Here is a 27,895-nt window from a genome sequence, read left to right as displayed (position 1 = left end):
TGACAGCAATCCGTTAAAAGCTGCGACGCAGCAGTTTTCATTGACTCTAGTCTACAGGAAACACACGAAGCGAGGAGGAGGATGAAGAGGAGGAGGAGGAGCAGGAGGTGTAAATGAGATGATTGTAGCTGTGTGAGATCAGAGAGGAATCGGGAGCGATGGAGCTCAGTCAGAGGTCGCCGCTGCTGCTCCTGATGATGATGATGACGAAGACTGCAGCTTCGCAAACGGTAGATATGCATTCATTCATTCATTCATTCATGTTGTATTCAGAATGCCTTTTTATGGCTCAATAGAAACGTTCTGCTTGTTTCTGTTGCGGTTCTTTATCAACTGACTACGAGTTGAGGAACATCAGAATAATAGACCTTATTAAAATTTGACAGAATTCGTTTTTTAATCTTTTGTAACTTTAGAATTTTTACTTTTTCAATAGAGAACGATATTGCACTTCACAGATTGTTAGAAGTGGAAGTTATCAGACTTTTAGACCTTAAAGTGTAGAATAAAACTGGAATTTCAAAACAAATTACTGCAAACATTTATTTTACATATCTGAAATGTTTTGAACCAAAATCTCAACCGGGGAACATTTTGAATTCTGCATTTAGAATAAAACATAAAATAATTTAACATCTAAATGTGTCAAACTTTGGAATTTAACAACTTTTAGCTTCAGAAACACAAACGCTTTCAGATCTTATCATGTCTGTATTTATTTTTTGAAAAATTGTTTGTTTTTTTGGAGAACTTTTGCATTAACACTATTTTAAGTCTCTGAATACGGCACCTTTTAAAGTTTCTCAAGGAAGTTGGACTTCCTGGGTGGATCTGATGCTGCTGATAGCCTCTGATGACATCAACTTCCTGTCCACGCTTCGCCACATTTAAAGCCGCACCGGCGGGATGAAAACTGAAGACAAGGAAAAAAAAAAAAAAAAGAATCTTTAAACTGAGAAACTTTTCTCGCTTCATAACTCACAGTCAGAAGTCAACGCTAAGAGCGTCTAAAAGAGCCATAGAATGTGTCACATTCGTGCAAAGCTGGTAGAGACATATCCTTCAGCTCTTGGGAAATATTAGAAACGTACCAGAAAAGCTCCACTTGATAATTATTAATGTTTAACTGTCAAACACAATATTCCTAACGTCTCTCTTTTATCACACAGGTTCAGTCAAAACAGCCTCAATCAGCATCGCGCCAGACTGAAATCTAGCGATCCGAACCAGCTAACCTGACCAGTCCTGTACTTCCTCCTTGTACCAGCAGGTGGTACAGTGAGTCACAAAAAAGATTCTGACTGTAGTAGTAACCAGACTCACTGCTGCTTCTTGGTGGTACAGGAGGGGTACGACATCAATGCAGCGTTGTAATGACGTTAATGGAAATTATTGGAACTGATTATTCGCGTTCACTCGGCCGTTGTGGATGAAAGTGTCCGTGACCTTTGGTTCTCCGCTGTGGGCCCGGAACAGAACGAGCTGTGGTGTTTGTCTTCGTCAGAACTTGTGCTCCGACGTGAAGGTGGTGAGAACTCGTACGCTCTGTCACTCCTGCACCATCAGCCATCTCATACCCTGTCCCGCCAACTACATGAGAACGCCCAAGTCGCTGGCCTCTGACTGCAAGTGAGCAACGCCACACCACAGGCTACATGCTAACCACACGCTAACCACATGCTAACGGCACACTAATCGCACTGAGAGCTACATGGTAGCTACTTATTAACTACACTTCTCGCAACACACTAACTACACACTAACTACGTACTAACTACTTGATAACTATGCACTAACTGTTAGCTGTTAGCTTCAACTAACTGCACAACAACTACACAACTACGCAGTAGCTGCATACGAATCACACACAAACTTCACACTCACTTCACCGCATGACTAGAAATTAACTACACACTAACTTCATACCACAGTCTAACTACAGGCTAACTATCCACTAGCTACTCACTAAGCACACAGAAACTACAGAATAACTACATGCTGAACACCACCAACTACAGGCTCGCCAGAATAAAAATACACAGTAACTGAACGCTATCTACACAGTAGCTACATGCTAATGAGACACTAATGTCACACGTACGTCACACTAACTTCACAAAAACTACATCATATGCAGAGTAACTACACATCACCAAAAGCAGAAACGACACACTAATCAGACGCTAACTACACAGAAAAATACATGCGAACTACGACACAGAAAATACACAGTACATGCTAACTACACAAAAACTACATCCAAACTACATGCTAACTGCTCATAATCCATAATAACAGTACCCAAAATACATATTGAAATGTAAAATATTGTCATGTGTGTATTTAAAAAAAATGTTTTTTTAAAGATTATATTTGGAAAAAGAAAATCAGAGAACCCCGACTTAAACCCTGAGGAACTCCATCAGACAGAAGCATGCAGTTATCAGCTGAAATACATCGCTAACTTTTGTAGGATTTGGTTTTTCACTTCAAAAACGGGTGTTTTCAAAGTGTTTGTATCCAATTGTAACAACTTAAAATGAAACACGAGCGATAGACGGGTGTAAACACTGTCTTCTCGTACGTGCAGGTTCAGCACTGGGTTACTTGAGATTGCTGGTTTGAAGCGGAGTATCAAAGGTTGCTCCTTCGAGTGCTACAAGGAGGTGGAGATGAAGAAGTGCTGTCCTGGTTTCTGGGGTCCAGACTGTAATGGTCAGTACAACAAACACTCCCAATCCCTACTGCACATGAACGTCACTCCACGCAGAGTTTGTGGACATTTTTGTATATTTGTGTCGAGTTGATATATCCTTTTCATTATCGCTGATTTTTTTTCCTGCGGGCAAGTTTACTGACAGTCTGAGCTGTGGTTGGTGGTTTAGTAGTAGTTTAGACATTCGATGACTCGGCGGTTGAGCACTTCGATGACTCTGCAGTTTAGCTGTCCCCGATGGTGATCCTCCAGTGATCCAAACCAGGTGACTCTTTGTCACATGCGTAAGTCCTGCAGGATGCAGATGGTCCTGCAGGATTCAGGGCTTCCTTCCACTCTGCCGACTCAGTCGACACGCAGAAAAATGCTGACGGTCCCCGTGAAGCCGCAAAAAACAACACACACAAAAAAAAAAAAACGAGACCTGCAGTCACACACCAACAGCGTGAGGGTCGACCTGCAACGTCACAACCACACGAAACCTCTTAATGTCAGTTTGTTGTCCTCACAGTTTAAATGCACAAAGGTAGAACACAAAAATATGGTTAAAACACTGAAGAGTCATCTTTAACGACACAAACTCATCCTGATGACAGAAAACAATCATAGAGGTTTACAGGGCTGCAATAGGGTGAATCAGTTGGACGTTCTGGATTCAAAGCAGCAGACTTTCACACTAAGGTCCATATGAGCCAGATGAAACTGCTCGATCGGTGGTTCACTCCGTTCTGAAGGGAAAAAAGAAGGAAACAGAGACGAGATGATGACAGCAGGAGATAAGAGCGGGACAGGGGACAGATAGTGTCTGAACAGAGGAACCAGGGGAGGGCCGGGAGGGAAGGCATTCAGGGATTCAGGCAATAAGTGGGGGTGGGGGCTTCTTCCTAGAAAATATGAAAACAACACGTGTCACAACCTTAAACCAGAAGCTCTGTTTCAGAGTGTCCGAACTGGGCGGACAAACCCTGCGGTGATCGAGGCGTCTGCTCAGACGGGCTGGGAGGAAACGGGACCTGCCTCTGCCAGGTAACTTCACCCACCGAGTGAAAAATCTGCTTAGAACCATTTTTATCAAGAACGAATTAGAATCTGACCACTCTATGATAACATATCCACAGTCGTGGTCCTCCAGAAGTCTTTAAATTGTTTACTGGATGATAGAACCCTCAAAATCTAGAACCTATAAGGGTTGGCTAGTCCATTGGAAACATTTTAACTGAATGTGCCAATGGAGCCTTTCAAGATGCTCTCAGTCAAGACCTTTGAGCCTTCAAAGGTTTCCAGAAAGTTTACATATTGGGCATTTGTGTTAGCATATATTTATATAAAGTAACGACACATAATCAAATATATGCCATATGTAGAATGTCGGAAATCATCTGGGGATGAACAAGTCTGGAACCCTCATACACTGTAAAATATCTCTAGAACCGCTTGAGTCCAAAATTCCACTCCAATTTCTGGAACCAATGGAAACTCAAGAGATCTTCTAGAACTCAGGTCCTTCTTCTGTGCTCTGAGACTAAATACACAATCATGTAAATGGGGGAGATATCTGAAAAAGAACCTCTTACACTCCTTGAACCACACCAACTACTTGAAATGGTCTAGAAACAGATATCAGCTGTCCCCACCTTACCAGCAGTTTGTACATCTAATGGAAACCGTGTGTGTTGTGGAACTTTTGAGATGCTCTTAAACCTTGAGCACCGTGTCACTGGCCAATATCAAACCACGACAAATAATCCAAACGCGACCCCCAAAAGCTGAGCACACAAAGTACAAAGTCTTTGATGTCATTATGTCATTATGTCTTGTATGGCTCAGGAGGGCTTCGGAGGAACCGCCTGTGAGAACTGCACGCCTGGTCGCTACGGTTCTACCTGCAGCTCGGGTAACTTCAGATCTGACAGACACGGGTTCACGTCAACCTGCAGCTCAGCTCTGATCCGTCCTCGTCTGTTTCCTTTCAGTCTGCTCATGTGTCCATGGTCTGTGTGACTCTGGACTGAATGGCAACGGTCAATGCACCTGCTTCTCCGGGTACAAGGGTCCGAACTGTGACCAAGGTGAGTCTACTGATAGATTGCTCAGTATCACCTCTACTAGTACTGGTTGAACTTTTACTGTCATCAACCTACCAGCTCATAACTTTCACTTAAGTTACTCATTCACCGCCAGACATATTCCATCTATATGTCATATTGATAACTACGTCCAACCAACTAATCAACCGACAAACTGACCATCCAATATCAGAGGTAATGTTTAGTGAATTGGTGGCCGTGTTGTGAACAGCTTCGGTCGGACCAGCGAGACAGAGAGAAGCAGCAGCTCTCTCAATGTTTTCATGAACAATAAATCTGGAAAAAGTGAGAAATTAACTACAATTAAATTACTAACTTCACCATAGTAATCAGTTGCTTTGGTGTATATCAGTATCTGACCAACTTAGTGGAGCTACGGCCGAATGTCACTGTTGTACGTCTTACAAAGCGAAGCTAATGAGGTAATAGCCTTCACAGTGGATACCCGCTAATGCTAATGTTTCTTACAATGGAACCTCAGTGGGACACGCTAAAGCTAGCAGGCTATGTTATGAGAACGACAGAGAGAGAGACAAATGGTTTCTATGAACAATTTAAGTAACGAGTAAGGACTTTATGGAACCTTTGTGTTGAAATGTGCTCCCAGTCTATTCAGGTAACCAGTACCTGTCTCACACCTGAGCTGATACCCGTCTTGTGTTTCAGAGTTGCCGGAGTGCGTGGCTCTCCGCTGTCCGGAGAACTCCCGCTGTATGGAGGAGGTCTTAACTGGACAGCTGGTGTGTCAGTGCCAGCCCGGATACCAGAAATCTGGAACTGAGTGTTCATGTGAGTCTTTGCCAAAAAAAAACCAAAACATCCAAACATCAATCGCCTGTACGGCTTATATACAGTTTAAACTGCTTTCATTGTTCGCCCTGTTCAGCCATAAACCCCTGCCTCCGGAATATCTGCCACGCTCGCGCGTCCTGCGTCCACACGGGTCCCAACAAGCACTTGTGCGCCTGCAATGAGGGTTACAGTGGCGACGGGCGGGTCTGCATGGCCGTGGATCCGTGTCAGACCAACCGGGGAGGTTGCTCTGCTGACTCCGCCCGCTGCGTTTACGATGGACCGGGGAAGGTACGGACAAAATGGTTTTGGAGTAAGGGGGGGGGGGGGGGGGGGGGTGTTACAGCCTGTGGCTCTGTTTGTGTACACCCCTCGGTGTTTCTGCCGTGTTTCAGTCTCACTGCGAGTGTCTCCCTGGGTTCCAACGTCTGTCGGGGGGCAGCTGCAGCCTGAAGGAAGCCTGCACGCCGTATTCCTGCAGCAAGAACGCCAACTGCAGCACGGTGGGACCGGGACAAGTCGAGTAAGTCTAAAGTACTCAGCTCTCTCATTCGACAAATCGGTTGAACCCCTGTGTGCACGTGTCACAGAGGTGTGCCCCCCCCCCCCCCCCCCGCTGCTCCGTCCCTCGCCTCCACCCACAGGTGCACCTGTTTCAAGGGCTACTTGGGGAGCGGGAAGGTTTGTTACGGGAACATCATGGAGCGTCTGAACGAGCTGAACACTGAACCTGGAGGAGAGTACCGCAGTCAGCTCAACAACGCCATCACTCTGTTCGGTACCACATTCATTCATTCATCCATTCATTCATGTGAAAACATAAACAGGAGAGAGGCCAAACTAAAGTTATTAAAGGTCCCATATAATACAGATTTTTAACAGTTTTATATAGGTGTCAGAGGTCCAACGACATTGTGTTCAAAGTGTATTTTTCCAAATCAGCCTTGGTCTTTGGTCTTAAAGTCCCTCTACTGAGCTCTGCTGAGAACAGGCAGTTTCTGTGTCTGTACCTTTAAATGCTAATGACCTATGTCTGTATTCTGGTAGCTATTGTGAGGAGAAAAAAATGGCTGCCGCTCCAAATTTAAAGGGCAGCGCTCATTTACCTGTGGGAGGGTTGAAGAGAGTATCGCTCCCAGAAGGAGGGATTATTTCCCCAGGTGATGTCACGAAGGGAAAATCTCTGATGGGACTTGTTTTAGGGCTGGTTTGAGGACTGATTTCAGGATTTGTTGTGGAATTTTCTAGGATGGGTGTTGAACTGGTGCTCTAATTGATGTTGGTTAATGCGTGATGCATTTTAAAAATAGTCTGTGGAACTGGTATGAGGACTGCTGGACTGGTTTTGGTGTTATTATGGGACTGGTAACAGGACCAGTTTTGGGCGGGTCAAATATACTGATTTTAAAACCATGTGTTCCTACTTATCATTGGGTTGGTTTCAGGACTTTTCTGGGCCACTCTAGAATTGTTATACTTTATGACTCATATCACTGGTTTGAATGATATTTGAAGACTTTAATTTGAAAGATGTTGGCTCTAATTGATGTCAAATGTTTTCAACTGCAATACAAAATGTGTTTTTCAGGCTCTCTGACGTGGCCTCTGCAGAATTTGGGTCCTTTCACACTTTTCGTCCCCACCAACAGAGGCTTCAGAGGAACTTCTGTGAGAATCGATTCAGATAATTCAACTCCTTTATTTTCTATATGAGCTGTTCAGACAGTGAAAAGTAAAAAAAAAAAAATTCACAAAACACATCAGAACAGAAGGCAATAATTCTGCAATAAAAACTAGGATATGTTCCAAGGCTGATCCAATAAAATGTGTGTCCAGGTGAAGACCCTGATGGCGGATGCGTCCAAAGCGAAGTACCTGTGTAAGATGCACCTGGTGGCTGGAGTGATGCCGTTTGACACGCTGAAGAAAACTGACATTTTCTACACTCTGACGGGAAAATCGGCCGAGATCAACTCGTATGAAATGATCAGAGGGCAACAGGTGACTTCGTGTGACCTTGATAGATTTGACACCGGGTGGACCGGTCTGGTCTTTGTTCTCCTGGTGTGAGACATGCGTCCTCATACTCCCCTGAGACGTCTACAACCTGCAACACTTTCCATCAAATGAAATTTATTTGGCGGGCAAGGCTCTCAAATTGCTCTGTATCGGCTCTCTGAAGCTTTCTGAAAACTATATGTAGAACAATTTTCATCCTATTAAAAAGAAGAATTTGCTTACCTGGCTTATTTCCACAAAATAAGCAACAAAGAAAATGTCAAGAAACTGTCTAGAATGGAGTAGAATCAGGTCTGAGGGTTATCAAAGTGAATTTAAATGGTGAGCATGACAAGGAAAACACTTTTTAAAACAACCAAACATGCTGAATCAGTTAAAGTCGACTCGAAACAAAAACTAAAAATGGCCACAAAAGCTAAAAACAGCTAAATTAATTCATGAAATGTCTTGGATGTACATTTTGCAAAACTACAGAAATAACTTTATAACCTGTGTGATCTTTTAGGATTGGATGTGTTTGGTGCTTCGAGAAGAATTTTATTTGGCGGGAAGAGACAGAAACGACTCTTGACCCCTTGAAAAAGGGGTCTTGATCAGTGACCATTTGGATTCTGTGAATTATGTCACGACAGGACTAAAGACTCAATATTTCTGTTTCTGGTCAGGATCTTCAGATCCGGATCCACGGCAGCAGGAAGAGGGGCGTAATCGTCCAGCGGGACATGTTGGCCTCCAACGGGATGATCCACGTCATCAACAAGCTGATGGACAGCGTTTCTCCCACCGTGGAGAGCGACCCCAAGGTCTGCCGCTCTGCTCTTTAACTCAGTAACATCACTATCCTGTCAGCTCATCACCTCATCTTCGTCCTCAGGAGAACCTGATGAAGATCATCACAGACTACGGAAAGTTCCAGACCTTCAGGACCTTGTTGGAGGTAAAGTGTCCTGTCGTGTACTTCAGGGAGTTCTGAGTCACAGTTCCAGAGAATTCTGCCCTGGTTTTATATTTGAGAACTGTTGGACTGTCTTATCTTGGGTGGTTTTGAGAGTCCTGCCTGCACCCAACCGGCCCCCCGTGTTCTGATTTCCTGTTGCCTGCTTTGGGACCCTGTAGAAAAGCGGCCTCTCCTCAGTCCTGGACGGTCCTGGTCCGGTCACCGTCTTCGCTCCCACCTCGATGGCGTTTGACGCCATGACGGAAGGATACCTGCAGTACCTGAACAGCCCCGAGGTGAGACCCGATCCCACACAGAGACTCCCCCAGTGAAACCCCCCCCGTTAACGCTCCTGCTCCGAACCTTCTCAGGGTGGCAACAAGCTGCTGGAGTTTGTGAGGAACCACCTGGTGTCGTCCACCTCGGTCAGTCTGGCGCCTCGTCCTGTCAGGCCCGCCCCTCACTGAAACGCTCTGACCGCCATCTTCTCTCATCCTCGCAGCTGGAGGTTTACAACGCCGTGTCCAACCCCCGAATCATGAGCGTCGCCAATCAGATTCTGACCTTCAACCTCACCGATAATGTAAGGAAACTCCTCCTCATCCGTTTCCGTTTGGTTTGATTTCGTCTCATAATGTCGATTAAATATTGTGTTTTCATTTTGATCTCATTTAAATTCCACCTTGGTTTTCCAAAATGTGTCAAATCTCTAGTCTGGAGTCAGCCATTGTTTTGAGGAAAATAAAAAGATTAAGGGGGAAAAAAAGAAGGAAAAAAGAAATTTAAAAAAAGAAAAAGCATAAATTCTATAAAGAAAAAATTATAATAAAAATAGAAGATATAAAAAAGGAAAGAAAAGAAAAGAAACTTGAAAGCACTGCTCTAACCATACTAGTTAAGGAGGCAAACTGGTCAAGATGTATAAAATGGCTAAAGTTTAATCAACAAAACCTTTAAAAAAAATGGCCACAACAGCTATGTAATGTAAATGTCATAAACTATGTCTAAACTATACTTGTGACAGTTAATTTATGCAACTATTTTTTTTGCATTTGGAACAATTTATAACCTTTTGGTCATAAAGGTTGCAGAACCCTGGTCTATTATATCTCAATGATTTTTACGTGATTATGTAGAAACGTCGCTGCAAATGCGTGGACCGGACCTCCGTGCTGACTCGTCTTCACACGGTGGTGTTTTCAGGGTCAGATTTTGGTGAACGACGCCGCCGTGCAGGAGGCCGCAGTGGAGGCTAAAAATGGCCGCTTGTACGTGTTGGATGGCGTCCTGACGCCGGCCTCCATCGAGCCCATGCTGCCACACAGGTGTGACATCAATGAGACCAAAATCATCAAGGTGAGGGACGACGAACAGCCGGGTGTCCGCTTCAGGTGTGCTGAGCATTAGTACTAGATTACAGTTACTTATTTACAATGGTCCGTGAGCAGGAAACAGAAAGACTGCACACTTCATCTGCTGGATCTGGTTTTGCTGATGCTAATGCTAGCTGTGTTAGCACAGCAGCGAGATAGCAGCTCTTCGACTGTTTAATTAAAGTAACAAGTATTGATTCCACTGAGACGCCAGTAACTAGTTACTGAGTTGTACAGGGTATATCGCTGCTGTTACGGTCATAATTCTTGTTTGTCTTTCAGGGTGAATGTGTGAGCTGCTCCAAGGTCAGTCTGAGTCGCTGCTCGTCCGGATTCTACCAGGTGAGATGTTTCAATCTGTCAATCTCAGACCAGTTTTAGAAATAGTTTTACACTGATTTTAGGACTAATTTAAAACTGGTTTTAGACTTTTTTTTTTAAAAGCACTTTTAGGACTTAGTTTAAATTGGTTTAAGAGTCATTTTAAACTTGTTTTAGGACTTAGTTTAGACTGGTTTTAGGACTTAATTTAAACTGGTTTTAGACTCATTAAAAGTCTTGTTGCATCACTTAGTTTAGACTGATTTTAGACTCATTTTAAACTTGTTTTAAGACTTTGTTTACACTGGTTTTAGACTAATTTTAAATTGGTTTTAGAGTCATTTTAAACTGGTTTTGGGACTTAGTTGAGGCTGGTGTGTGTTTTTGGTGTTTCCATTGCTCCTTTTTTTATTGGAGTGAATTTTAAAGCCTTATCCCAACATTAAAACTGTCTTGTGTGTGTGTGTGTTTGGTTTCAGGGCTCCACCTTCGGATGCAGTTACAGCTTCTCTCTTGAACTTGTGCCCACGAGGTTATTTTCGGCGAAGGGTTGTTCCCCGCTGTGTAACTCCACTGTGACGGTACCTTAACGGAGCATCGCTCTGACTGTTGGCATCTATTTCACCTTCCCAAAGCAACATGACTGACTGAGGCGGCGTGCTGTGTGTCTCTTGGTGTGTTTAGACTGCAGCCTGTTGTAAAGGTTTCTACGGTCCAGACTGCAGTCCCTGTCCAGGTGGATACCAGACACCGTGCTCCGGACACGGACAGGTCAGAACCAGTTTCAATGAAAGCAGGCTCCTGATGGAAGACGGCTCGCGGAATTGTTGTTTAGCTCCAGCGTAGCTTTAAGAGAGCGATCAGATCCACGTGTTCACAAGTACCTGAAAAAGTACAGTACCTTCTGTGGTCGCTCCATGTTGGAGGGTCTAGTTAGTACATTGCTTGTTCTTTGACGGTTCTCACCAGATGACCCTCATCAGATCAGGGTGCCTGATGATTTAGCTGAGATCTTCACTTCAGACTGGTCCATCTTTTGTGACCTTACCTAGAGGATGTTACTCTTGACAGCCTTGAGATCCCACTCTAAGACCTCCGCCTCAAAAAGACCACAGTCCACGAAGATCCCATTAGAGGTGACCCAGGACCTGTTGGATTCTTTCTGTCTATGAGACAGCAGCTCAGGGAGTCCACAGAGGAGCTGGAAGAAGTGTTGGGGACACGAATATCTTTGTTACTTTCCAAAGTACCACAGCACCCTTGTGATTCTCAGAGCTGCTGAATCAGGTCACCTCAACTTCGTGTTTCTTGGAACATGGGTCATTCCTTTTTCTAAGAGGCTTCAGCAGTAACTGATGTAACTGATGAAGCCATTTGAACAAGGGGTATAGCAAGGAATAATACACCGATGGTCAAAGGACAGAAACGTGCTGTGAATGTTGCAGTACATCTGCCGTGTGTTCAAGATTTAAGGTAACTGAGGTGTTTTTTTCCCCCTTGCCCAGTGTGTCCAGGGGATCGAAGGAAATGGGTCGTGTATCTGTGAAAACAACTTCCGAGGCTCTCGCTGTCAGTACTGCTCCTCCTCCAACAAATACGGACCCAAGTGTGACAAAAGTGAGTCACAGTTTCTCATTCGGGTTATTGAAGTGTGACGAGTCTGTGAACTCTATTGACGTGCTGCAGAGCGTCTGCCTCTCTGTCCTGCTCACTGATTAGACTATTAGCTTTTACCGGCTATAGCATTAGCATTAGCAGGGACTGTTAATCCTGTAATACACTGTTAACTTCTGAATTAGCACAAAGTAGGATTCTTTTCCTGTCCACCAAGCCTCATGTTGACCATTCGCATTAACAGGCAGCCACTTATCTTTGTCCTGCTAGCGACCAATTACAATAATAAAGTAGTTACATTTTCATAGGAATAACTTTGATCAATCAAGAGCAACTTTATAAATGAAGTTCCCGATGTTTTAAGGCGAGAACTAGTGACCGTATCCAAGCCGGATTTTCCACTGCCGACAGGTGGGCATGACGTCACAGTGACGTCCCCTCACCTGTGTGTCCTCAGCCTGCCCGTGCATCCACGGCCAGTGTGACAACCGTCCGGACTCAGACGGGCGGTGCAAGGTGGACTCCTGTCAGTCCGGGTTCACCGGTCCCTTCTGCGACCGCCGGACGTCGGTCTGCGGCGCCGAGGCTCAGTTCTGTCACGCACACGCCGACTGCGACTTCAGCCAGGGGACAACCAGGTGAGTTGACGACGACGTGTGCTCTTAAGCTAAAAAAGATACAGTGCGTAACATATGAGTAATGTTACGTCTGTGCACTAGGTGGCAGCAGTGAGCATTTCAGAACTCGTTCTGCTGCTCTCTTTCTCTCTCCACATTTGATCAGTTTTTCCTTAAGATTCTGCCGTATAGATTTTTATTTGGCTATATTTTTCTCTGTCCGTTAAAAACAGTAGTGTAGGTTTTTCTGCGATACTGTAGCAGCTTCATGTTGTTATACAATAACACCTCGTGGTCACATATGGTACTTACCATATATTTTGATAATATAAATCCCTTGGGCAGCAAAATAACGTGTAAAAATGTGTGTCTTATAGCCCAGAAAATATTGGCACTGGTCAAATACCAAGAGGAGGACCGGCCTCATGCTTTAATTTCAATGTTGTATGCCATTTTCCTTACAGGTGTGTTTGCAAACCCGGTTTCCAAGGCGACGGGATCATGTGCGCGGAGTCGGACCCCTGTGCCCTGCCGCTCAGAGGAGGCTGCAGCCTTAACGTAAGCTAAAACGTCCAACCGGAGGTCTGAGTCTACCCTGCTGACATGTCCACTGTGGGGACGGCGGAGTTCATATTGTCACACCTCCATGTTGTTTTGTGTCTCCTGCAGGCTAAATGTATAAAGACGGGCCCGGGCACTCGAACCTGTCAGTGTCTGACCGGGTGGAAGGAGGACGGAGACGAGTGTCAGCCGGTCAACAACTGCGGCGGTCCGGACAGAGGCGGTTGCCACGACGACGCCACCTGCGTCTATGTCGGACCTGGACAGGTAGTGAAGAGTTAAGCTGGTTTGTGGAGAGTCTGAGAACAGAATCCAAATGGTGGCGCTAAAGCTTGCGACGCTATTTAAAATCAACCTGCAACAATGTGATGCCATGATGATTCCGCCGCCATGCTTCATTTCATGGGTTTCATGAGTCTCTTATGTGTATCTGGACCCGTTTTATGTAACCTACTTTTTTTTTTTTTTTTTTTTTTGTCACTGTCTTGAGACCTTTAACTGTCCTGGAATCGGTGTGTGTGTGTGATGTGTGTTTTCTCCTCACAGAGCGACTGTGTGTGTAAAGCCGGTTACCACGGAGACGGCCAGACCTGTGAGGCTGTTAACCAGTGTGTGACGGTGGACGGAGGCTGTCACTACATGGTGAGTCAATCACGCATTCAAAACCAATTCTAGAATCAAATCAAATGACATATATAAGATAAAACTAAATTATTTTGTAATATATTACACCGCAGAGTGTCACGACTCCCCTGTCCGTATTCTCCCGGGACTCGGTAGTCTCAGAGTTGAGAGCCAACTGGGATAATAATCAGACTTGGCCCGAGTCGTGATGCTTATCTTGACAATTTCTCCAGTTTCCTGGAACTGTACCTCCTTTATCTGAAGAGAAGCCCGGGGGGACATGTTGACGTTGTCACGTGGTCCAACCTGTGGCTTCTGTTGCGTCTCTAGGCCAGCTGCCACCTGGTGTCGTCCGCGTGGACGTGCGTGTGCAACGACGGGTACTTGGGAAACGGACGCGTGTGTTACGGCAGCGTGGAGCAGGTGAGGGCGGCCATGTTTGCTCGGTGTGTTTATATCCTGTGTCTCCTCCCCTCCTCCCCTCCTCCCCTCCCCCCCCCCCCCTCACGCTGTCGTCCTGATGCCTTCAGGAGCTCATGACTCTGCCGGACTCCTCGGACTTCTACACATGGACGACTGTGAGTATCAGGCACTCGCCACAATACAAACAAATAAACACAAAAATAAACAATTAGCTTGTGTGATGTTCCCCCTCTTTGTCTTCTCCTTGCTTTTTGTGTTTTCCACTGTTGTAGACTGAATAGATTTTTTAAAATTTTGGGTCTTATCGTGGTTTTGGAGTGAGGTTTGTCCTGGATGTGGACTGACTTTGTCTTCACCGTGTCTTGTTTCCCCCCCCCCCCCCCAGGTATTTGTCCTGGTTCTATCATTGTTCATTCCTGGGGTTTTGTCTTGACTTTCAAACTAGTGTCAGACTGATGGCCTTGCTCGATCAGGACTGAGTTTTATCCTGGTTTTTAACCCACTTTAGTCCCGGTTTGGCCCTGGTTTCGGCTGTGCTCGTATATTAAAATATTCATATACGAGTGAATGTGTCCAAACATTCACATCTGAAAGAGTCGAACTTCAATCGATGGAAATAAATTAAATAAATCTAATAAAGTCAAATAAAATGAATTAAACCAGCTGGAAAGAAAACTAAATCTATTTAAACTAAAGTAGGGTGGAAAAAAAATCTAAATAGTTATTTAGAATAGAACGAGATTAGGATTAGAATCATGTCGGCGATGTTAAACCGAATAGAGGCGAATAAAAGAAAAGACAAAAATAGACAAATAAGCAAACAAATTAAACTGAAAAAATAAAGCAAAATAATCTAAAAACAATTCAGACTTTGTCCTGGATCATGATCCTTGTTCTTTTAGTCTCACAGTTTGTTGTTTGTATCAACCCCCCCCCCCCAAGGCATCTGGTCTGTCCTCCTCGCTGTCGAATCAGAACATCACCCTGCTGGTCCCGTCCACGGACGCCGTCTCCAAGATGTCTTCTGGGGACAAGACCTTCTGGACAATGAAGGGGAACCTGCCAAGTCTCATCAGGTTCCCACTCAACAGCACAAATTAAACAAAAAACAAAAAACAAAACCTGGACTCATGGTGAGTTTGTGTAACGGTTAACTCCCGTGTGACAGAAACCACATCATCGCTGGGATCTACAGCTCATCTGAGCTCGGCGCCGTCTCCTCCGTCACATCTCTCCTCTCAACAAGTCTCCCGGTTTCAACCGGCGGCGGGGTAAGCTAGCAGCCAGCTAACCGTTCTTTCAAAAAAATGCTTTTTTGACGTAATAGAATGTACAAATGTGATCGTGAGGGTGAATTTATGTGTGTTCGTTGGGTCAGAGTTTGACTGTTGCCGGGGCAACCATCACCACTTCAGACCTGGCTGCTACAAACGGGCTGATCCACGTCATCGATCAGGTACAGAGGGATCCAGCCGATGAACTTACTGCTGTTGCCATGGCGATCAGCCTCTGAGCTTTCGTGTCCTGTCTCCAGGTCCTGGTTCCCGACAGGAAGCAGAGTGAAGGTCTGCTGGCCACGCTCGCCCTCCATCCCGACTTCTCGCTGTTCCGATCGGCCCTGCTGGTAGAGGCTCCACTCCTCCGCTCCTCCACTCCTCCACTCCTCCACTCCGTCACTTCGACCTCAAGCTCACGCCGGTTTATCTGCTTCTTTCACGTTCAGGATCACAACCTGAGCGACGAGATCCAGCAGAACCTCGAGTTCACCGTCTTCGCCCCAACGAATGCCGCCATCACCGAATACCTCCGCTCAATGTCCTCCACCTCCCTGGTACTGAGAGACCACATCCAGAACCGGCACACGAATATCAAGCAGAGAACCGCGATTTTACGTCCCTCCTGAACTCTCAGATCCATTGAAAAAGCTCTGAAGCTTCTAAAAGTCATTAAAACGTTGGTGGGGATTCCTAAAGTCCTTAAAAGATGTGAAGTAACGGCTTCATTACAGGTGTTGAATGTCATAAACTCGCGAGGGTTCGTTTCATTTGTACACCTGCAAAGCTGGAAGTCCAGACAATTCACAAACAACTGTTGGAAGGTTTGAAGATTTTTCAAAAAACGTATTTCAGAGACTGTTCAAGGCCTGGAAGAGCTTGAAAGTCCTTGAGGTTTCTTCCTGATTTTGAAATACCCAAAAGACGTTGAACATCTTTGAACGACTTGAAAGATTTGAAAATATTCAAGCTTTTCAAATCTATTAAAATCTACAAAAGAAGGTCTTGAAAAAAAATTTTTTTTAGGAAGTTTGAATATTTTAGATTCTTCCTTTCGGATTTTTTTTGTCTCTAAATATCTTTAAAATTTCTCAATTGCTTTTGAAAATTCAAAGAATTATTCTTAATTTGTAAAAATTCCTCAAGCTCCTGCACATTTATGTTTTTTCCCCAATAAATATTTACCTGTAAGTTTCTAAAAACAGAAAAATCCTTCACATTTTTCCCCTTTTTTGGTTGCTTATTATGTAAAGGACCCTGAAGGCCACTAAAACACTTTAAACTGTCTTTTATTTAATTTCTTTTAAACATCAAGAGGTCTAAAATGTTCTTAAATGCTTTGGAAAGCATAAAGGTCCTCTAAAACACTTTAAGAGGCCTCTTGCAATCTCCAAAAGGAACACAGGTCCTCAAAGGTCTCTAAAACATTTTCAAATATACGTTAAGATTATATCGTCGAAGGGCGTTAAAGGTCAGATCGACAGCTTCTCCTGCCAGTATTATTCTTGTGTTTCCTTCTGTGTTTGAAGAAAAGCCAGACTAATAACAGACGAAAACTCTTTTCACATCGTATAATTTTTCAGCGTCACTCAAACTTGAAGGTTCTTTTCACCTCACGGCTGTTTGTTGTTCTTGTCGCCAGGACGTGAACACGACCCGTTACCACGTGGTGCCGGGGCAGCGTCTGCTCAGGACCGACCTCCAGCCGGGGGGCTACAAGCAGACGCTGCTCGGCTTTTCCTTCCAGCTCGGCGTTTACCCCCGAGACGGGAAGGTCTGACTCGCCGACCAATCTGCCGCCACGCAAGGTGTTTCTGAGTGAAACCGTAACCTCTGTGTTTGTCTCCAGCTGTTTGTGAACGAAGCGCAGGTGAACGCCTCCAACATCCTGAGCGGTAAAGGAGTGATCCACGGCCTCACGGCGGTTCTGCCCATCGTCAGGAACCGCTGTGATCAAGTCACGTTTGAGAAGATTCTGGTACTTTTTTTTTTTTCTTCTTGAAGCTTCTGAAAACTACCTGAACGTGCCTTTTACATATTTGACTTTGTATCAGCACTTTCTGAAAACATCTAATCCAGTCAGGATTTTCAGCGACCCTGATGTCTGCGGGTCGGCAGTAACTCTGACTGACTGTTCCTTTCGTTCTCTTCAAAGGGACAGTGTGTCGACTGCATGTTCCACGAAAACAAAATCTGCTCCAATGAAACCACCCCAGACGTAAGGTTCCTAAATGTCACGCTCACATTCCTCAAAGATCCGATGTTATTCAACTGCGAACATGTGAGGCTGCACAGAGCAGTGTAGGGCAACCTGTGCTCCGAGTAACGCCTGAAATCTGGTTGTTTGCAGATGATATGATTATATATTTAAATGGAAAAAAACGTTTAAGTTGTATTATCAGATATGCGATGTCTAATTTGGAATATTCCTACAACAACCCACACACAATGACACACTGGAAACAAACACAAAATGCATAAAAACAAACCCTGAGACACACAGAAGACGTCCGTAAAGGAAGCAGGCGATGACCCAGCGTTGGGACTCTGCAGGTTTCGGTGAAGCCAAAGAAGTGTAAGCTGGTCCGGATGTCTGAGGGCAAGCGGCTGGTGTCGATTGGCTGCAGGGCCACCTGCCTGCAGAAGAACATCGTAGGTCACCGGGAGCGTCGGCGTGAGCGCCACCGCCAGGCTGCAAGCCGGGTTAGTTCACTCTCCGCTCTGCCTCCGCAGGAGCTCCGCTGCTGCGCCGGCTTCTTCGGGGGCCACTGCGAGCCGTGTCCCGGTCCCACCGCACGGCCCTGCAACTCAAACGGGGCGTGCTCGGACGGGACGGGTGGCTCCGGGGTCTGTCGGTGCGACGGCAGCTTCGACGGGACCGCCTGCGAGACGTGCCAGGGCGGCAAGTATGGCGTCCACTGCGATCAGGGTGAGGAGCACACTGTCCTCATAGGAGTGTATTTAGACTTTCAGATAAGAGATATTTGTGTGTTTATAATCTTTATGTTCCTGTATCCATCTGTGTATCATGGATTGCGTGTAATTGTAATGAGACTTGTGTGTAACACACACACACACACACATCCTTCATCCGCCTTGTCCTCACGCAGACTGTGACTGTAAGAACGGGCGCTGCAGCGAGGGGCCACGAGGCGACGGGACGTGTGAGTGTGACGTCGGCTGGCGAGGAGTCCACTGCAATGAAAGTACGGCAACAACACGGACTCAGTTTCCGGTTGAATGTCAAATTTCCTTGAGATTTTTAAATTAAAAGATATTGTTTTGAGCCGTTGGGCTCTCTAGTCGGTGGAAAGCTTCATTAATTTAGCCACTGAGCATCACGAGACGTGTAAAGCGAGCGCCTTGCGTATTCGTTGCAGAGATCGAATCCAAAGCGGACGAACTGTGCGGCTCGGTGAAGTGTCACAGCAGCGCAAAGTAAGTCGATACCCAAACACGGCGTGGCGCCGCTTCGGCTCACCGAGCGGATCAAAGACTCACCGCGGGGTCTCTGTGTCTCCACAGCTGCGTGGTCGCAGCGAGCGGCTCCGCCTGCCTCTGCGCCGCCGGCTTCAGCGGGAGCGGCACCTACTGCGCAGGTAATACAGCGACATGTCCGCAGAGGGCGCACCTGAGCGCCTCGACACATCAACCCACTTATGCCAATGATGATGATGATGATGATGATGATGTGTACAGCTGTGGACCCCTGCCTCGTGGAGAATGGCGGCTGCAGTGAGTTCGCGGTCTGTAAAAGGACGCAACCTGGACGCAGAGACTGTGTCTGTAACCGCGGTTACACCGGTGATGGACTGGTGTGTGTTGGTACGTTCAGTACTTGAATTCATCCAGTATGACTGAGAGGAAAAGGCATTTGACTTACAGGAAACCAATATACTGGACTTCACACACTGTTTTGATAACGTATATCAAAGCTAATGCTAATACTTTTAGCATTAGCTTTAGCATATCAGCTGTCTTCGGTTGTCCTCTTGACTCCTTCAGAGTCATGACTCCCAGTCCATATTACCCCTTTGTTTGTGTTTGTAATTGTTAATGTTTATAGTGTGTCCTCTGCCGCTTGTGTGTTTATGTTCATAAAAAACAACCACCAGCACCAACTCTTGGCGTGGGATGCTAACGACATCATTTTCAGAGCTTCTGTGATTTCTCTGTAAACGGACATCATTTTCAAGACATCGCCATGTAAAGTGCTAAACTTTTCTGACAGTGAAATGCAAAAATTCAAAGTTTTACTTGAAGCGTTGTCATGTAAACTGGGCTTTTCTTAGAGCAGAGAGCGCTAGCTCACTACTCGTTCACTAAATTCCTGTTTACTGGAGGAGTAGCCTCATTACTCCTAAACTAACTCAGTCCTCCTGACAAAAAAAATTAATATGAAAGACATCCCTCTATGAGTAGCATTAGCATTAGCACAAAAAAAATCTCACAGCGGGATAAACGAGCTGTTTCAAATGCATCTGTTTCTGTGTTTGTGATGCGTTCAAGTTTCAGGATCCCCTCCCCATCCCCTCCCCTTTTCTCCACAGAGATAAATCCGTGTTTGGAGGGAAACGGTAGCTGCCATGCCAACGCGGAGTGTATTCACGTGGGACCCAACAAAGTAAAAGCCAGTGTGACGACCCGCCGGCGGCGCGCGATGCGTTCACTGTCGCCTCTGACGTGCTTCTTTCTGTACGTCGGCAGACTTCCTGCTCCTGCCGCGACGGTTACTCCGGAGACGGACTCAAGTGCACAATGATCAACCTGTGTCGGAAGGTGAGACTCTGGGAGGGGCTGAAGTCTCTGGGACCGTCGGGAGTAGCCGCCCGCCGCCTGTCTCGGCTGTTGAGTAAACCCATTGACGTTGGCAGGCAAATGGCGGCTGCAATCGCTCGGCGCGCTGCGAAATGATCGGTCCGGGCACACGTAACTGCACCTGCAACAAAGAGCACCTCGGTGACGGGATCACCTGCAGGGGCACCGTGGTGCGGGTGAGCTGAAAAAAAACAACAACAAAAAAACAGAAGTTTGACCTGCGATTACCTGAGTACTGCAGGTGTGTAACGCGAGTGGATCTGTTGCCAGGAGCTGATGCAGAGGGGCCTGAGAAACTTTCATTTTGGCCTGATGGTGAGTGAGGTGGCACGTCCCTCTGGCGCCGCCTGCTGGTGGAGTGTGTGTGTGTACCTGAACTGAGCTGTGCTTTCAGATCGCAGACATCCGGCTGCAGGGCCGCGGGCCCTTCACCATCTTCGCGCCAAACATCAAGGCCTTCACCCAGAAGAAAAAGGTCAGACTGATTAAAGATGCTGGTGAAAACCCCAGCCAGTCGGTCGGCACAGTCCCTCAGCACCCTTCCGGTCACACCTAAATGTTTCATACACTTCATTTTCTAGGACAAGTTGTTGAGCTCGAAGGAAGACTTTGAGAACCACGTACGGAGCCACATCGTCATGTGTCACACTCTCCTGCACGACGACCTGAGGCAGCCACGGAACCTGACGTCCCTGTCCGGATACGTGCTGAAGACCAGCGTCAAGCAGGTGACCAATCAGAGCGCAGAGTCAGCCACATGACCAGTGACATCCATCTGTCGATCAATTCATCCACCCTTCCATCCAATATATCCATAAAATAGCAAGGCAATTTAATGATTTTCCACCAAATCAAATTTACTTAGAAAAAATATGTTCTGATGGATTTATTGGCTATGTCAGTTTCAGTTTACGATTTAGAATTTTTTAAAAAAGTTTTCAGCTGTTTTTGTACCTCATTTTAGCCGTTTCATCCTTCTTTTCTTACATTTTTGAGAATAGAATAGAATAGAACAGAATAGAAATACTTCTTTAATCCCAGAGGGAAATTCCTTTCAGGATTCCGCCACACAGAATACGGTAAATAGAAGGACAGAAAGGATTAAACTTGTTTTATCGGGAACCAATTAATCTTGCGTACATTTTGGTCCCGGATTCAGCACTTTGGAGTTCAGCAGTAAGACTTCAGGTCTGTCCTTTGACTCGTAGGAATCCAGTGAAGTGTTTTGAGGGCCGGTGTGACACGGTCCAGTCTCTCTGCGTTTGCTTTCAGGGGTCGATCTTCATCGATCAGGCGAATGTGACGTACAGTGACGATGTGAGCGTTAATGGGATCATCCACGAAGTCGACAGCATCCTCAATCCTCCAAACACGGATTCGAACAGCACCAAGAGGGGCAGAGTCAGTACCGGCTTCACACTTTTATCTGCCCGCCACACCTTCAGAAGCCTCCCCGTTGGCAAATGTTCGGGGTGATTGTTACACGTATTGTCTTTCTGCAGGACTCGAGACGCACGAATCTGACGGACGTGGCCACACTTCACGGCTACAAAACCTTCTATAAACTGCTGGAGGTACCAAAACCGTTGTTTTCAGCTGCTCTCACATGCGAGCCAGGGCTCAAATTCCACTGCAACACTAATGAGCCGAGATAAACATGAGCAGGACCCCAACATCTACACGGCACACATTGTGTTTTGGAACGACAGTAGGTCCTTCTATTCTATTGTAAGCTGCTGTTCTTGTCCGTCTCTCAGGACACGGGCGTGATGGACCTGGTCAATGACGTCGTCCACCAGCCGGTGACGGTCTTCCTCCCGTCGGATGGCGTCATGGCGTCCCTGGCACAGGAACAGAAGGACTTCCTGTTCCACCTACACAACCGCCCACAGCTGCTGGAGTACCTGAAGTACCACATCATCCAGGGCCAGAGGGTACCGACACACAGAGACAAGCTGCTGGGCGGCTTTTTCCAAGCAGGGGGCGCTCAAAAAAGCAGGAAATACCCCATATAATAGCATATACCACTGTTGTCAGTGAGGAGACATAGAGAGATAGTCAACAATGCTAAATGCTAAGCAGAGGTATGTAATGTCACTTTTGTGCACTGCGTGGCATCAATGAGTCGCTTTACTCTGCGATCCCTCTTCAGTTGGGCTCTTTCAGATTTCAAAGTTAAGAATTCCCACATGCACATGCGAGTGTTCACGTCTGTAGCGGTACTCGCAGATGTCAATCAATTGATATCTTTTTTTTTAAAATTGGGTTTCAGTTTGATTTCAAATGAATGAAAGAAATTGGACGTAGCTGAGTTGTGATTGCTCGCTGTGTTGCCGGGCTCAGGTTTACGCTGAAGGTCTGGTGTATCTGGACTCGGCTCGGACGCTGCAGGGCTCCTCGCTCTCCTTCATCTGCGGAGACACTGACAACATTGTGAGTGCCAGCTGAGAACAGAAGACGAGTGAACATCCCAGTGACACCGTGAATATGGGATTTGACACCGGTGACGTGGTGGATTTTTTTGCCTCTTCTTTGAACAGGGAGAAATCTTTATTAATGACGGGAAGTGTCGCGTCGTTCAGCGGCATCTCGGCTTCAGAGGCGGGATCGCCTACGGGATCGACTGCCTGCTGACTCCGCCCAGCCTGGGGGGACGCTGCGACGACCAGACCATCGTGGACCTGACCGTGAGTCTGGCCTCAGGACACACTGAGAGGCAATCCTGCTCGCCGTTAGCTTTAGCATTTATCGCTCTCCCGCTATTTGAGTAAGCTCCTGTTTACTGGAGGAGGAGACGCACTGCAAATAACATTCTCCATCTCCGTTTCTCTTCTTCCTGGCAGATGAACTGTGGAACCTGCTTCTCATCGGTATCCCGCTGTCCTGACGGAACCAAACGAAAGGTCTGATGTCTGGACCTGTCAAAGAAAGTCGGACGACGAGGGAAAACACCGTGATGATGTGTGTGTGTTGTTGTTGTTGTTTCAGGAGATCCAGAAGTGCGACCTTCCCGCCGTGTACATAAAAAAACGCCGGGTGTCGCAGCATCTGCACCGTCAACGTCTGGAAGTCAAAGTGCTGCGGGGGTTTTTACGGACGCGACTGTACGGGTGAGAACGCGGCACAAGGAACACAGTTCCTCCACCAACCTCGCTGACGCAGAAAATATGGACTCGTCTTCAGTTATTAAGTGATCTTGTGACGTCTGTCCAGCGTGTCCGGGGGGGTCCCGCTCTCCGTGTAACAACCGCGGTAAATGTGACGACGGCCACCTTGGCAACGGGACCTGCGCCTGCGAGGCCGGCTTTGGGGGCGTGGCCTGCGAGCTGTGCGGCACGGGTTTCTACGGGCCGACGTGTAAAGGTGAGCGGGGTCGGGCCGACGGCGATGCGGCGCCGGCGATGGCGACGCGACGCCTCACGGTTCCGTGTGCTGCTGCGTTTCAGCCTGCAACTGCTCCGAACACGGCACGTGCGAGGACGGACGGCGGGGGACGGGTCTGTGCTTCTGTGAGCCCGGATGGACCGGAGACCGATGTGACGTCCAGAGTCAGTTCGCTTGAAGATGTTTTTAACGCGCATGCTAACATGCCAGAGGGGGGGAAAAAAGAAAAAAGAGTGAGTGAGTGTTTTTCCTCTCTGTGTCTTCAGCCGACGTTTTCCACTGTTCGCCTTCCTGTGCCCCCAAAGCCGTCTGCAAGGACGGCAACGTCTGCCTCTGTCGGCCATTTTACCAGGGAGACGGATACACCTGCAGACGTAAACGCACACACACACACACACACACACAATATACACACTTTGGTTATATTTCCGGCTCATTCTCTCCCTCTTGTTTCGACAGCGGTGGACGTGTGTGACGTGTGGAATGGCGGTTGCGCTAAAGGAGCCAAGTGTTCTCAGGAAGGCGAGGCGGTGACCTGTACGTGTCCCAAAGGTCACACCGGAGACGGCTTCAGCTGCCAGCCCATCGACCCCTGCGCCTCCGGAGAGAACGGCGGCTGCCACGAACACGCCACCTGCACCATGACGGGGCCGGTGAGGCCTCGCGCCGCTAGTGTTTCGACATGTTGAGGCGGCGCTATGAGTCCCTGGTGATTGTTGGTCAACGTGTGTGTGTGTGTGTGTGTGTGTGTGTGTGTGTGTGTGTGTGTGTGTGTGTGTGTGTGTGTGTGTGTGTGTGTGTGTGTGTGTGTGTGTGTGTGTGTGTGTGTGTGTGTGTGTGTGTGTGTGTGTGTGTGTGTGTGTGAGAAACAGGGGAAGAAGAAGTGCAACTGTAAGGACGGCTACATCGGAGACGGATTGACCTGTGAAGTCAAACAGCTGCCGCTCAGCCGCTGTCTCCAAGACAACGGGGGATGTCACCAAGACGCCAAATGTACTGACCTCCACTTTGAAGGTGAAGTGATTTATAATTTAGTAAAAATAAAAAGGAGTAAAAACAAAAGTATGTTCATATAAAAATGAATGAGATGTCTGATGCTAATGCTAACAGTGCATCAAAAGGTAATTGCTGCATCTATTATCACCAATGCTAAAGCTAGCAGTCACGTAAGTGAGAAGAATTGAGTGAAAATGCGTCTTTTTGTTTCATAAAGGTTTCTCATTCACACGGTAACGTTTTGAAAAACTATGTCCGTTTACACGGAAACGCCAGAAATGCTGAAAAATATGTAGCGAGCATGCCAGTCGGAGCATTTTCAAAAAGTTACCCCCCCCCCCCCATTTACATGGAGACGGAGTCAGTGTTTCCAAAAAGTTGCATTTTCAGAAGCTCCAAGCATCACTGTCAAGTAAACGGACCCCCGAAATGTGACTAAAGCTTTATGTTTAGCTTTCTGGTAGCAATGCTAACGCTAACCTCGGCAGAAGCTTCTTTTCATGTTAACGCGAACAGTCGTGTGCGTATTTGCGTGCAGATGCGACTCTGGGCGTGTTTCACTATCGCTCTGAGAGAGGCCAGTACAAACTGACCTACGTCGCAGCGCAGCAGGCCTGCACCGCGGAGGGAGGCGCCCTGGCCACGTACACTCAGCTGTCCTACGCCCAGCAGGTCAGTGAACGCATCGCAGTGGTGGTGGCGGTGTCTGGCTGCGCAGGCGTCCGTCACTCGCCACTGTCGGTTGTAACGTCTGTGCAGGCCGGGATGAACATGTGTGCGGCCGGCTGGTTGGACCAGGCCCGGGTAGCGTACCCCACCACCTACTCCAACCCAAACTGTGGCTTCGGACACGTGGGGATCGTGGACTACGGCACCCGCAAAAACCTGAGCGAGACCTGGGACTCGTTCTGCTACCGGATGAAGGGTGAGGCAGGAAGGACGGTTCGTCCTTGCGTTGGGTTTGCGTCGGTCTGCGTGGTGAGCAGGCTGTCAGGGATGCGCCCTGTCGTTTCAGAGGTGCGGTGTGAATGTCAGCCGGGTTACGTCGGAGACGGTTTCAGCTGCACTGGAAACCTGCTGCAGGTCCTCAGATCCACGCCGACCTTCTCCAACTTCCTCACTGTGAGTCTCACCGAACCACTGTCGGTTTTGTTTGTACGTCTTATCTTATCTCATCTAAGTAATCCAAGTACATGCAAACAATTTCAATTTCACTCAAAGACAAATGTCAACACAGATCAGTGTTTAATACAGACTCACATTTTACTGTCAGGTGTTATTTACCAAGAAAGTGGGAGGGGCTAAAAGAGAAATGTTTACTTCCTTTGCAGCAAATCCTGAACTTCTCTCAGACGTCCGAGTCGGGGAAACAGTTTGTGAAGCGTCTCAGCAACCTCACCGTTCACTCCACGCTCTTCGTACCGGATAACGGCGGCCTGCCGGACAACCAGGTGAGTGGCACACGCCCAGACGTGCCGCCATGGCCCCACCTGTACGTGTCACGTGACCCCCCCCCCCCCCCGACCCGTCCGTCCCCGCAGACGCTGTCCCAGCGAGACATCGAGTTCCACCTGTCTGAGGGTCAGGCCTTCCCGCTCAGCCAGCTGAAGAACGGCAGCCGCATACGAACCCGAGTCGGCAGTCTAAACGTGCTCGGCATCGCCGACCTGCTGGACCCGACCGCTCTGGTCAGAAATCGTCTCAGTTCACGTTTCAAAATACGTCACACATAACGAAATATCACATTTAAGAAACTCAACAGAGACTTGACTTAATTAAATTCTTGAGCATTTCGGTGGCAGTAGTGAGTCCTTGTCCTGCTGGTCTCTGTCTATTGTCTTCTGTTCTGGTATGAATGCAGGCTTGACTCAATGCACCATCTGGTGGTACGCTGTGGTATTACAGGATTGATATATATAGATATAACAGACAAATTTAACTCGTTTTGATAAAAAAAAAAAAAAAATGGTTTGTAAAGCACCAAATGAAGTTATATTAGAAGACTGACTGTGGTGCAATAGTGAATAAAATATCAAGAGGCATCAATGTTTCTTTTGGTTTAACTTTCAGTCAGTTCACTGCAGGGTTCATCCCCACATCCTTTATTCGTTTATTCTATGTCTTTTCTGTTTTGCAACTGTTCTAGAGATATGAGGACAAAATATTTTACTGACCACAACGTTTTAATGTGACATTGTCAAGAAAATGTGAAAAAAAATGCAGAGTCTTAAAATCAACCCCTTGTTTCCCTCCTCAGTCGTCTCGTTACATTAACGACCGCTTCGTCACCGACTCGGACATCCTGGCTTCCAACGGGATCATCCATGTTCTCCAAGGGCCACTGAAAGCCCCGCCCCCCCCACACCAGGTGAAGCCACATCTCATCTCTCATTTAACCCTAACCCTGCCGGAAGTCGCATTTCCATGTCCGACCCTGAATGCATCTTGCTGCAACGGCTCAATGAAATACTTCCAGTATGACGTCTCCGATTGGTTCTGCAGATGGCTGTGGCGCACAAAGCCGGGATGGGCGTGGGCGTGGTGCTGCTGGTGGTGGTAGCGGCCGGAGTCCTGTTTGTGGGATACCACTTTTACTCCCACAGCGCCAAACCCTTCAGATTCCACTACTTCAAGGTCAGAGCCGCCGTTCCCTCCTTCGTACAGCGACAGATGAATTCAATCGTGACCACTGTCATTTCTATTCAGGTTTTTGATGACGTGTTTCTCACAGGATAAAGTCTGTAGACTGTGTGCACTGACTGTGAATCACTGCGTTACAAACTGTCCAGTCCTGTTGATTCCCCAGTCCGCATCATGTACTGTCAAGTTTTAAACATCTCTTACGTCCTTCCTGTGGCCAATCTGTAGAATCCAAACACTCTGTCTGCAATCGTAGCATTCTGTCTGTTTTAATTGTGTCCTGGTGGTCTTTAGCATCCAAGTCTCTGCAATCAGATGACTTGACGGACCAGCGGCTGTCTCCAGCAGGTAGCACCATTTTCACTGTGTTCTGGGGTTCAACAGGAAGACGAGGAGGAAGACGAGGATGACGCTCCACCAGAGATCCGCAGCATCTCCAACCCGGTTTATGAACCCGGACCAGAACAAGCCGAGTGCTCGAGCTCAACCGTCAGTCAGCAGGTGGGTCATCAGATCCTGATGGGCTCCAAAGTAACACCTTCTTTGTCCTTTTATCAATCATTCAGTCTGTCCTCTAGTATCATTGATGCAAAGACAAATCTTCCAGCTGTAGTCTCTTTACTTGCTCCGTGTCTGCAGGTGGAGGACAAACACCAGATGGTGGTCGGAGGAGCGTTCGACCTGCTGCAGGACAGCTGA

The 27,895-nt window shown here is 47.1% G+C and overlaps 1 protein-coding gene across 1 annotated transcript; it reads left to right on the top strand.

Annotated features, from left to right (window-relative positions):
* Positions 1–158: 158 nt before the first annotated feature.
* Positions 159–27,895, top strand: stab2 (stabilin 2; the record flags this gene model as incomplete). Its single annotated transcript, XM_080518562.1, is given in 70 exon segments — positions 159–230; positions 1,505–1,629; positions 2,591–2,715; positions 3,657–3,742; positions 4,544–4,610; positions 4,690–4,785; positions 5,470–5,592; positions 5,690–5,886; positions 5,991–6,118; positions 6,240–6,373; positions 7,184–7,263; positions 7,432–7,596; positions 8,280–8,417; positions 8,489–8,551; positions 8,731–8,847; positions 8,923–8,976; positions 9,054–9,134; positions 9,755–9,907; positions 10,207–10,266; positions 10,725–10,826; positions 10,930–11,016; positions 11,751–11,862; positions 12,317–12,497; positions 12,941–13,034; positions 13,146–13,304; positions 13,584–13,679; positions 13,992–14,084; positions 14,192–14,239; positions 15,027–15,160; positions 15,253–15,355; positions 15,463–15,540; positions 15,619–15,708; positions 15,808–15,915; positions 17,001–17,132; positions 17,208–17,336; positions 17,514–17,576; positions 17,912–18,010; positions 18,092–18,287; positions 18,469–18,564; positions 18,739–18,796; positions 18,884–18,957; positions 19,058–19,183; positions 19,909–19,982; positions 20,066–20,137; positions 20,233–20,352; positions 20,447–20,491; positions 20,571–20,651; positions 20,758–20,904; positions 21,449–21,577; positions 21,679–21,750; positions 21,934–22,110; positions 22,520–22,609; positions 22,717–22,863; positions 23,020–23,079; positions 23,165–23,199; positions 23,201–23,286; positions 23,390–23,539; positions 23,623–23,724; positions 23,827–23,934; positions 24,020–24,213; positions 24,433–24,574; positions 25,095–25,228; positions 25,316–25,481; positions 25,572–25,678; positions 25,888–26,007; positions 26,098–26,244; positions 26,814–26,924; positions 27,059–27,190; positions 27,581–27,697; positions 27,836–27,895. Coding segments are annotated over 70 exon segments (7,647 nt in total).

This window comes from Blennius ocellaris, assembly GCF_963422515.1.
Source record: "Blennius ocellaris genome assembly, chromosome: 22".
In the NCBI taxonomy this organism is placed as follows: Eukaryota; Metazoa; Chordata; class Actinopteri; order Blenniiformes; family Blenniidae; genus Blennius; species Blennius ocellaris.
Note: the sequence above shows the minus strand (reverse complement) of the source record. Positions and strands in the feature narration are given on the sequence as shown.